Genomic DNA, 12,118 nt, shown 5'->3' with positions numbered 1-12,118 from the left:
TTAAATAAAAAATGTATTTTTAACTGGGCATGGTGGCTCACTCCTGTAACCCCAGCACTGTGGGAGGCTGAGGCCGGTGAATTGCCTGAGTCCAGGAGTTTGAGACCAGCCTGGGCAACATGGTGAAACCCTGTTTCTATCAAACAAAAAAAAAAAAAAAAAAAAAAAAAGGAAAAAAATAAGTCGGGCATGGTGGCATGCACCTGTAATCCCAGCTACTTGGAGGCTGAGGCAGGAGGATCGCTTGTGCCTGGGAGGTTGAAGCTACAGTGAGCTATGGTCAAGCTACTGCACTCCATTATAGGCAACCCTGTCTCAAAAAAGCAAAACAAAATGAAACATTTTCCCCCTTGATTATAGAGGTTTGAGAAAAATTTGAGGGAAGATTCATTAAATTACCTGTAACTGAACAGAATGCCACCAGCTTGGGCTTATTCTGCATGCATAATTATGAATATTTTCCCAGCTCTTGTGAAAATTCTCACATTCATAGAAAGATAGATGCACCAGTAAAATAAATACCTGTAAATACGATAATAATTTCATAATATATGCTTCACCTAGATTGACCAGTTACTAATATTTTGCTACAGTTTTATTTTCTCACAGACTTTTGTTGAGCATCTGAAAACCATACACATGATGACAGTTCACCCCATAATGTTTTAGTATGCATCTCCCAAGAATAAGGTTTTTCTTCTGTATAACAAGAATATTGTAATCATACCTAAGAAAATGAATTTTATTACATATGTATTCTATATTCAAATTTCTGTAATTACCCCAAGATGTCTTTTAAATGATTTTTAGCATTGATAGTCTGTGCCTGTGTAGATTATAACATTGGCTATTGCAAAATAATGGTTTTCTTTTTTTCTTTTTTTTTTTTGAGACGTAATCTTGCTCTATTGTCCAAGCTGGAGGGCAGTGGCACGATCTCGGCTCACTGCAACCTCCGCCTCCCAGGTTCAAGCAGTTCTCTTGCTTCAGCCTCCTGAATAGCTGGGATTACAGGCATGTGCCACTGTGCTCTGCTAATTTTTATATTTTTAGTAGAGACGGAGTTTCATCATGCTGGCCAGGCTGGTCTTGAACTCCTGACCTCAGGTGATCCACCTGCCTCGTCCTCCCAAAGTGCTGGGGTTACAGGTGTGAGCCACTGCACCCAGCCTAAAATGATGGTTTTCTGATTCTAGCATTTCTTTTATAAGATTGCTATGTAAAGCACAGCTTTTCCTTTTTTAGGGAAAAATGTTTTTTAACAGCTGCAAAATAAATATTCTTTCAATGGAATGACAAATAGTTATTTATTATTTTATTTTTGCCATATATTTATTTTAAAAATTTATGTATAATGGTAACCTGAGCCTGCATGTTATTCATGTGTGGTGCCATACTGATCTTCCTTAATTTTCATATGAAGCAAGTACTAATATACTAAAGCATAAATTATATAAAATTTGCTTTATATTTTGGATTGCAAAGTAATTGTTGTACTTTATAGAAAAGTTTCCCAAATCCATCTTACTTTTTTGTATTTGAAATTTAATCACAGGTAGAATCTTAAAGAGAGCATTTAGGGATATTGTAAACAGATGTTATTAAGGACTAATGTTAACTGATGTCAAAGGACTAATATTAACAAACATTGAAGAAGAGAAAACAGTATTTGTTTTTAGCTTAACAGCTTAGTGGAGCGAAATATTTTCAATTTATTTATTTTATTTATTTATTAATTTTTTTTTTTTTTTGAGATGGAGTCTGGCTGTATTTCCCAGGCTGGAGTGCAGCAGTGCAATCTCAGCTCACTGCAACCTCTGCCTCCTGGGTTCAAGCGATTCTTGTGTCTCAGCCTCCCAAGCAGTTGGGATTTACAAGTCAATTCTTTTTTTTTTAACTAAAACTACAGAATCTATTTTTCTTGGTCTCATACTCAGTTTTTTATGTAGTCACTTAGTAAATAATGAACCTAATTTGCTTGTTTTCTCCCTATTTTGTTGAATGTTCACGGTTTGTAACTTTTATTTTTAAGCTTGTAATGACCAGCCTGCAGTCAATTCTTGAAAATGTGGATACACCAGAATTGCTTTGCAGATGTGTTAAGTGCATTCTTTTGGTGGCTCGATGTTACCCTCATATTTTCAGCACTAATTTTAGGGTGAGTTCCTCATTCCGCTGTTCAGATCATGGGGTGAGGGGGATGGTTGTGTGTGTGAGGAACTGAGGAATCAGATGGAAAACAATGCCTCTGCTCCTTTGAATATAATCAGTGATATTTGAGGTTCCAGGGTTAAATGCCGCATTTTTCTTTCTGACGTTCGTACCTTAAAATATTTGAAGAAAATAAACTATTTCATTGTTGTGAGAAATGTAGTTCTTTTATTTTCCTGCCCCTCTCCCCTTTCTAAGTTTCTAGAATGTCAAGTAGGTAGAACATAGATGCTCCTTTTAGGATCTTTTGCTGTGAAATGGTCCACAGGTGAATGGCAGTAATATCTTAAAATGATTGGCCCCCTCTCTCTTTGTTTCCATCAAGGATACAATTGGTATATTAGTTGGATGGCATAGAGATCATACTCAGAAACCTTCGCTCACGCAGCAGGTATCTGGTAAGTCTTGCAGCCTATACCAGTTATTTAAATACTGTCGGGGAGGAGCAGTGGTCCCCCAGTGACCATCTATCAATGCCATTTCTTTAATAATGCAAGAAAACTAATTCAGAGAAATGTTTTATTGTAAATGAACATGACTTGTTAGCTAAATATATATTTTCAGAGGAAATTACTAGTAGGTGGGTAGAGTAAGTACAGACAGGACTTACCCAAGTTATTTGTAGTTTGTACTGGTAGGAAAGTATATGGTAAGAATATATTGCAGTGGCAATACCCTGAAGTGGACAATGGAAGATCCAAGTTATTTGTCACATTTTATTGTTTTTCTGGTTATTTTTTTAAAAAAGGAAATATAGGGTTAATTTGGAGAATTGTCATAAATGAGAAATGGTTTTGTTTCCCATTTTTTTGGAGTTAAGTGAATGACTAGCGTGGCTCATTTGCACATTTCAGCTTGTTTCAAGTGTCATAGTTTCTCGTAACTTACTTGGTGTAATAAACTTTTGAAAATAGGATATTCAGGTGATAGTGGTCTGTTTCATTTTCACTGAGGAGATGAGTATACACCTTTAATGGTTAGATGTGGCCCTGGGATTAGCCAGGCCAATGGTAGATTGTGGCATTTTAGTCTTAAGTCATGTGTAGTGACAATATAGATATGAAATTTACTGAAAAAGTAAGGAAATAACATTTACCTGTTAATTTCTGCAGAAATTAAAGAGGTATTAATTAAAGAGGTATTGGTTAATCGTGATCAGTATGTTTAGCAGTCTTAATTTTATGATATAGGACATGTTTTAGGGTATGCTGCTTGAAAACCAGATACTTTTTGAAAGAAGCCTCTTATATTTTTTTAATTTGGATTTTTTGGTGTTTTTTCTCCCCCCTACCCTTTCAGAATTTCTTATGCGATTCCAAGGGTGGTTGCAGAGTTTGGAGCCATTTTGGGTAGCTGATCTTGCATTTTCTACGCCTCTTCTTGGTCAGTTTCTAGAAGACATGGAAGCATATGCTGAGGTGAGTATATAGAAAGCTGTTTCTTAAAATTTTGGTTAAGAAAAAATCTTAAATTGTGCTAGATTTATTTTAAAATGGCTCAGACCTCCTGACATTTAAGCAGAAATTACAAGCCCATTGCAATATTTTGAAAAAAAATTTTTTTTTGAGACGGAGTCTCGCTCTGTCACTCAGGCTGGAGTGCAATGGCACGATCTCAGCTCACTGCAACCTCCACCTCCTGGGTTCAAATGATTCTCCTGCCTCAGCCTCCTGAGTAGCTGGAATTACAGGTGCCCGCCACTACGACCAGCTAATTTTTGTATTTTTAGTAGAGACGGGGTTTCACCATGTTGGCCAGGCTGGGCTCAAACTCCTGACCACTGGTGATCCAGCCGCGTCGGCCTCCCAAAGTGCTGGGATTATAGGCATGAGCCCCCGTGCCCAGTCAGTATTTTAAACATTTATTTCAGATGTGTTTAAGTTACCAGGAGAAATACTGGAGAGACTAAAAGAAACGTTGCAAGCTTCGTATTTCGCAAAGCTTTACATACTCTCGGTAGCTGGTATTTTTCTACAGACATATTTTGTTATTTATTTTTATTTTTTGTTCCCAGTCTTCAGAGTCTTAAAGCAAATTGATGTTGTGTTATAAAAAAACACAAAACACCAAAAGCTCCTAAAGATTTTCCTCTTACATATGTACAGGAGATCTTGAATCGTACTTTGGAGGACAAGCCTTGGCTTCAGCCAGCTTTTGTGGCTGTACGAATATAGCATAGGAGCTTTAAGAGCGCTGCTGAAGCCTCTGTTACTGGTACTTGGCTTTTCTGGCCCCACTGTCATGGCTTAACTCTGTGCCATCTCTTATCTGAATCTCTTTGTGTTTCTCCCCTATTCAGATCAACCAGTCAAGGCTCCCATAAAGATTTTGGCCTCATCTTGTTTTTTTCATCTTTGCTGCTTGTAGTCAACAGGAATTCAGTACCTTTAGCTGTACTGATGTGTTTACTCTTTCCTAGAAAAGCAAGGAAATGTTTTGCTTCTGCGTTGTTTTTTCTTTGCCCCCACACCTAGAATGTCTTTTTTCACAGCCCACGTTTAAAGCTGATCTACCTCTCATAAGCCACACATTCTAGTTTGTAGAGATGCTTCCCCTTGTTATCCTTAAGATCTCATTCTCTTCTGTTATTTTGGTGCTTAATTTTAGGTAGATGTATACATTGGTTCTAGTATCCTAGTTTTTGCGAATCTTGTCCTTTTCATATATCGTACTTCTTCAGTTACACATCTGTAGACCAGGTCTTGTAATCTCCCTTTGCTCTTCATGTGCATGCTCTTGGTTTGGAGGACTTACTGTTGAGCTGAGTGGCTCAAAGAATAGCTAGAATGAGATTTTTAGCCAAAAACTAATTCAGGAGTGGCAAAAGCTTCCGTCTTCATTTATACCTACATGTAACTAGAGCATATGTGCTACAATTTATTTTTCCCCAACAGCCTTCTGAGTTGATTTAAGAGATTATTTCCTTAATTTGTTGTCTATTGGGTTTAATGTTGGCTTTTTGAAATAATTAGGTAAAACCCATTTTTATATTCAGAGTCATGAATATTCTCATGGGCCACAGTTCTCTTTCTAAAAGCCTAAAAATCTATTCTAAAATGAATTGATTGAAATATTTTAGAGTTTTTCTTTTTTTTTTTTAAACAATGTACTACTTATTAAGAATGCTGTGAATTCACATCTAGGACCTCAGCCATGTGGCCTCTGGGGAATCAGTGGATGAAGACGTCCCTCCTCCATCAGTGTCATTACCAAAGCTGGCTGCGCTTCTCCGGGTATTTAGTACTGTGCTGAGGAGCATTGGGGAACGCCTCAGCCCAATTCGGGCCCTCCAATTACTGAGGCATACGTAACAGATGTAAGTGCTTTTGGGCATTTGAAGTGTCATTCAAAAATAAAATTGTTTTACATTGTAAATGCTTCTCTTTACCAGGTGAACTGTTATTAATCCTTCATTTGTTTAGCATGTATGTATGTATGTATATATGTATATATTGTCTGACTGCTTTCTTAAATAACCAGAAAAGCAGGGAATCCTGTTATATCTCATCCTCCTTTCATCCAACTCCCCTACCCTCCCGTGACAAAAGGCCACTCTGAATTTTTAAATCTTATCCTTTCATTTTTAAATAATATTTCTTATAATTTTACTTTTAAATTATTGGGTTTCCTTTTAGTTTTTCAACATATTACGAATAGCACACTATAGGAGAAGCCTCAGAAAGTAATCTTCTCTGAGCATAAGATGGAACTCATATGAAAACTTGTGTGTCTTTATATTCTTTGATAGCCTGATATCAAAGAACATAAACAAATTAAAAATGAGGTAGCTAGATTGCCACACTTCAGCAGCCTTAGACATTAGCTGCACTGTATATAGCACATCCAATGAGGGTTCAGTGGAAAAGACACAAGAAATGAACCCCAGGCATTGTACTCTGCTTTGAATAAGGAGAAAGAAGCATGTGTGATACAGTCATAAAAAATTTAATCTAACTGATGAAAATTTTACCGTTAGGATAAAACTCGCTTTTAGGAGCATATACTTTTGCTGAACATGTTGCTAAATAAAATAGGATATTGATTATATAGTAAGTTGTGTACTTGAGCAGAAATGTCAGAACTTAAAGATAAATGAAACCAGCATATCGGTATTTTAAACCAATATGGTTTCAAAATGGTTTAATATCTTTGCTTCATTTTTAATGTCTAAAAGGTGGTTGTTTGAAGACTGTACAGAGTTGAAATAAAAAGCCGTTAATTCAGACATAAAATAAAAGGGACATAATTTATAGGATAGGTGTATATTGATTTATGAGGATCTTTTAGGCCTTTGAGAATGGTAGAATGGTGGGGTTTTTATTTTTTTTATTTATTTTTGGAGCTGGAACCTCACTCTGTCACCCAGGCTGGAGTGTAGTAGTGCAATCATAGCTCACTGTAGTCTTGAACTCTTGGGCCCAGGTGAACTTCCCACCTCACTCAGCCCTACAAGCGGGCGTCCCCATACCCAGCTTTTTTTTTTTTTTTTTCTTTTTAAAGTGGGGTGGTGCCATCACGACTCAGTGCAGCCTCTATCTCTTGGGCTCAAGTGATCCTCCCAGCATAGCTCCTGCTAATTTTTTATTTTTGTAGAGATGGGGTCTCAGTGTTTCCCAGGCTGGTCTTGAACTTTTGGCCTCAAGCAGTCTTCCCACCTCAGCCTCCCAAAGTGTTGGGATTATAGACATGAGCCACTGTGCATGCATGGCCAAGAATGCTTCCCCCTCCGCCCTCTCCCCCCACACTCTCTTTTTTTTTTTTTTTTTTTTTTTGAGACATGGTCTCTGTTGCCCAGGCTGGAGTGCAGTGGCACGATCTTGGCTCACTGCAGCCTTGACCTCCCAGGCTTAAGTGATCCTCCCACCTCAGCCTCTCAAGTAGTTGGTGGGACTACTGGTGTGAGCCACCACGCCTAACTAATTTAAAAACAAATTTGGTAGAGATGAGGTGTTGTTATGTTGACATGGCTGGTCTCAAACTCCTGGACTCAAGAGAACCTTCCAGCTAATCCTCTCAAAGTGCTAGGATGATCGATGTCAGTCACTATGCCCAACCTCCAAGGATACTTTTAATGAAAACTATGGGTAGACTAAATAAAATCCTGTATGTATTGGTTGTTAAATATTATAGAAATATTTTTTAACATTTGCTCTGTTTTCTCCCCTATTTTATTAGAAATTTAGTACACAATTGGCCATTATAGTGAAGTGGGGGATTTTGTTTGTGTGTGTATTGGAAATAATATGATTTTTGAAGATATTATGTGGTAAGCATGAGAGTGCTTATCTTTCAAAAGAGACCATCAGTAGATAGAAACTTTAATAAGCTTAAAGTGACTTGTATGTTCAGTTTTGAAAGATTGACTCCCAAAAGCCCAAGAGCTAGCTTGTAGTATGTGTGGGCAGGCTATTCCCATGCTGTCAATACCATTACTGTCGTGGTGTATTTCATGATAAAGATTCTGAGCTTCAGCCATTTAGTGACATTGGGAGAAACGAAGTTGGGTATATGGGAAATAGAGGATGGCAGATTCCATTTCCTGTCATAGTAGCACTTTAGGATTTTTTAGCCAAGATCATGTTTACATATTGTAGTAAAGGCATCATTATTATTCAGCTACTGAGAACTAGAATATTAAGAGACTGCTGGCAAGGCAAGCAGTTAATTTTCAGTTGAAATTGCATTAAATAAAAAGTATTTTCTTGCTTTGTGGAAGCACGTAAATTTTTTTAAAAAGCTGCTGGTTTTCCCCATTTACAGGTTCTGTACAGAGTAATGAGATGTGTGACGGCTGCAAACCAGGTGTTTTTTTCTGAGGCTGTGTTGACAGCTGCTAATGAGTGTGTTGGTGTTTTGCTCGGCAGCTTGGATCCTAGCATGACTATACATTGTGACATGGTCGTTACATATGGATTAGACCAACTGGAGAATTGCCAGACTTGTGGTACCGATTATATCATCTCAGTCTTGAATTTACTCACGCTGGTATGTGGATTATTCTTTTCCTTTTTAATGTGTTGGTTTATTCAGGCCCTTAAATGGATATGTAAGAAATGAAGGGCTTTGTCTGGGTATGGTGGCTCATGCTTGCAATCCCAGCACTTTGGGAGGCCAAAGCAGAAGGATTGCTTGCATCCAGGAATTCTGGCACAGCTTGGGCAATGTAGTGAGACCCCATCTGTACAAAAAGTCAAAAATTAGCTTGGTGTAGTGGTGTGCACCTGCAGTCCTAGCTACTCGGGAGGCTGAGGGAGGAGGATCAATTAAGCCCAGGAACTTGAGGTTGAAGTGAGCTCTGATTGTGCCACTGCACCCAGCCAAGGTGACAAAAAAGGCCCTGTCTCCAAAAAAGAAAAAAAAATAAGGGCTTTGCTTTATTATATAATTTTTTTAGAGTACATTCATCAGTCTTATAATCTATGCTTTCATTTTAGTGTCTATTTACTTTTATTTTTAATGCAATTTTTTTTTGAGACAGGGTCTCACTCCGTTGCACAGGATGAAGTGCAGTGGCATGATTTTGGCTCACTGTAGCCTTGACCTCTTGGGTTCAGGTGATTCTCCCACCTCAGCCCCCCAGGTAGCTAGGACTACAGGCGTGCACCACCACACCTGGCTAATTTTTTATATTATTTTGTAGAGATGGAGTTTTGCCATGTTGCCCAGGCTGGTCTTGAATTCTTGGGCTCAAGCAATCCACCTGCCTTGGCCTCCCAAAGTACTGGGATTATAGGCATGAGCCACTCCGCCCGGCCTCTATTTTTAGTGGTTGATAGCTAGTCTTAGTGTAGCTTTACTCATTTTTTCTGAGGAAACATTGCTCTTCGCACCAGATTCTTTCTTTTTTTCTTTTCTTTTTTTTTTTGGTCACAGGATCTTGCTGTATTCCCCTGGCTGGAGTGCAGCGGTACAATCAGAGCTCACTGCAGCCTCAAACTCCTGGGCTCAAGTGATTCTCCCACTCAGCCTCCCGACTATCTGGGACTACAGATGCATGCCACCATGCCTGGCTAACCTTTATATTTTTTGGAGAGAAGGGGTCTCGCTACATTGTCTAGGCTGGCCTTAAATTCTTGGTCTCAAGTGATCCTCCTGCCTTGCCCTCCCAAAGTGCTGGGATTACAGGTGTGAGCAATCATGCCTGGCCTCCTTTAATTTTTTTTTTTTTTCTTTTTTTTTTTTGAGACGGAGTCTCGCTCTTTTGCCCAGGCTGGAGTGCAGTGGCACAATTGTATTTTTAGTAGAGACGGGGTTTCACCATGTTAGCCAGGATGGTCTCGATCTCCTGACCTCGTGATCTGCCTGCCTTGGCCTCCCAAAGTGCTGGGATTACAGGTGTGAGCCACCGCACCCGGCCGGCCTCCTTTAATTTCTTAACCATAAATATCCTCCCCCCACTTTTATTATGGACATTCTGAAGCACATAAAAATAGGGAGCATAGTATAATAAATTTGTACATATTTAACACGCAGCTTCTATAATTAGAAACAAATGGCCCATCTGGTTTCATCTAGGCCTCTTTGCTATCCTTTCATCTCCAACTGGATTATTTTAAAGCAAATTCTAGATGACATTCTGCTGAGCATGCGGAATTACACCTCTCTTTGCTAATGTGAAAAAATGCCCATGATAACTGTAAAATACGTGTGTCCTATTTAGGTGTCTAAACACTTTAATGTCACAGTATTAAGGCCTTAAAATATAGCTTAGATATATTTTTCTAAATTAAAAGACTTTATTTTTTAGATATACAGAAAATTGAGCAGAAAACAATGAGTTCCCATGTGCCTTCTTCATCCCAACAGTTTCCCCCTCATTAACATATTGTGTTAGTGTGGTACATTTATTACAAAGGAGTGAATATTGATATATTATTATTAACTAATTTTATAGTTTACTTTGTGTTATGTATTCTATGGACTTTAACATGTGTAATGACATGTTTCCCCTATTACCAGTATCATACAGGATAGTTTCACTTCCCTAAAAATCTTTTATGTTCTACCCACTCCTTCCTCGTTCCCTCTCCCCACTCTTCCCTCCCCCCATCTTAAGCCCATGGCAACCCCTGATCTTTTTACTGTCTCCATCGTTTTGCCTTTTCCAGAATGCCATGTAGTTGGAGTCATATAGTATGTAGGCTTTTCAATTGGCTTCTTTCAGTTACCAGTGTGCCTTTAAGGTTTCTCCATGTCTTTTTGTAATTTGAGAAGCTCATTTTAAAAAAAATTTATTCTTTTAGATTGTTGAACAGATAAATACGAAACTGCCATCATCATTTGTAGAAAAACTGTTTATACCATCATCTAAACTACTATTCTTGCGTTATCATAAAGAAAAAGAGGTAAGTAATACACTGATAATGAATTTTGACAATTTGAGTCACTGAAGAGTTGGACCTAATGTTGCTTACCAGGCTATATAAGTGAAATTGAGTGAAATGTGAAATGTTTGATTTAGAATATAGTGATTGTATTTGTTCTTTTAAATTTATATTTCTTGATAATCATACTGAATACTTTCATGAATGGTGTGCCAGATACTCTTTTCAAACTATGCATCTTTTGCTGTTATTAAATTTATTAAATTTTCATAAGGGTAAAACAAGTCGACACATTTATAAAGTTATAAATTAAGAAGTACTGTATTTGGTAAACAAAAATGACTGGCTTTTCAACCACCCCCTAGTCAAATCCACCACAGACTTTCCTGGTAGATTTAAGAAACCCAGTCTTAAACTGCTGTTTGCATACGTCTTTTGATGTTGATTATTAAAAAAAAAAAAAAAAAAACGGCCATTTTGGAAATTTCCTATTGACAGTTTTCATTTATAGTACTCTTTATTTGTGATAAAACTTAATAGATTTGAAATAGCATACTGATCTGTGTCAGTTTTCTGATTGGCTTTTAAAAAATTAAATTATTAAGTGCTACGGACAGTGAATTGATCGATCTTAAATTTATTTGTATCATCAGCACTAATACAGATAGTGATTTATTTTCCATATAATTTTAGAAGATTTATTTTCCATTTATCACTTCCTTGAATTTTTTGTTTTTCAGGTTGTTGCTGTAGCCCGTGCTGTTTATCAAGCAATGCTCAGCTTGAAGAATATTCCTGTTTTGGAGACTGCCTATAAGTTAATATTGGGAGAAATGACTTGTGCCCTAAACAACCTCCTGCACAGTCTGCAACTTCCTGAGGCCTGTTCTGAAATAAAACATGAGGCTTTTAAGAATCATGTGTTCAATGTAGACAATGCAAAATTTGTAGTTAAATTTGACCTCAGTGCCCTGACTACAATTGGAAATGCCAAAAACTCACTAATAGGGGTGAGTCTTTAATTGTAATGACTTTGTTTTATCCACAGTTAAGCCTTTTCTCATTACATATTTATGTATTTCACTGTCATGTCAACATGTCTGCAGAATCACTGTATGTAACAGCCATATTTAAGACATGCCTGGATAAATAAAATTGGTAGGAATGTTTTCTTGCCATTATATTTAACTTTTCTTCTTTTTCCTTGACAAATCTTGGTAAGTTTTTTTATATTAGTTTTATTTTCTAGAAAACGTCTTATGAATTTCTCCTATTTGCTCTAGCATGCTTACAGAAAATGTCAGTGTTTCTTACAGCTCAAATTTGTATAGTTGTTTTAAAATGCGGTCTCTTTCTTCTTCCCCTGGTACTTTTTTCTTTCTGTCTACTGAAGTTAGTTCTTATACATGGTCTTATATTTTGGCTGTCTCTTTTTCCCTAGGAACATTCATACAGGTTGAATATTCCTTATCTGAAATACTTGGGACTGGAAGTGTTTTCGATTTTGGATTTTGGAATACTTTTTTTTTTTTTGGAGATAGTGTTTTACTCTTGTTGCCCAGGCTGGAGTGCAATGGCGCGAT

General features: G+C 37.4%; 1 protein-coding gene across 1 annotated transcript in view; it reads left to right on the top strand.

Moving 5' to 3' along the window:
• Positions 1 to 11,451, top strand: part of LOC112207351 (serine/threonine-protein kinase SMG1-like) — a 51,233-nt gene extending 39,782 nt beyond the window's left edge. The window contains exons 6-11 of the mRNA XM_063796330.1: positions 2,033 to 2,158; positions 2,537 to 2,609; positions 3,511 to 3,629; positions 5,355 to 5,527; positions 8,076 to 8,196; positions 11,276 to 11,451. Coding sequence (XP_063652400.1) covers positions 2,033 to 2,158; positions 2,537 to 2,609; positions 3,511 to 3,629; positions 5,355 to 5,522 — 486 coding nt within the window. The 3' untranslated portion in view covers positions 5,523 to 5,527; positions 8,076 to 8,196; positions 11,276 to 11,451. The remainder of the gene's footprint in view (positions 1 to 2,032; positions 2,159 to 2,536; positions 2,610 to 3,510; positions 3,630 to 5,354; positions 5,528 to 8,075; positions 8,197 to 11,275) is intronic.
• Positions 11,452 to 12,118: the final 667 nt, after the last annotated feature.

Source organism: Pan troglodytes, chromosome 18, assembly GCF_028858775.2.
Source record: "Pan troglodytes isolate AG18354 chromosome 18, NHGRI_mPanTro3-v2.0_pri, whole genome shotgun sequence".
Taxonomy (NCBI): domain Eukaryota; kingdom Metazoa; phylum Chordata; class Mammalia; order Primates; family Hominidae; genus Pan; species Pan troglodytes.
The sequence above is the reverse complement of the archived record's forward strand: the minus strand, read 5'-3'. Positions and strand labels throughout refer to the sequence as shown.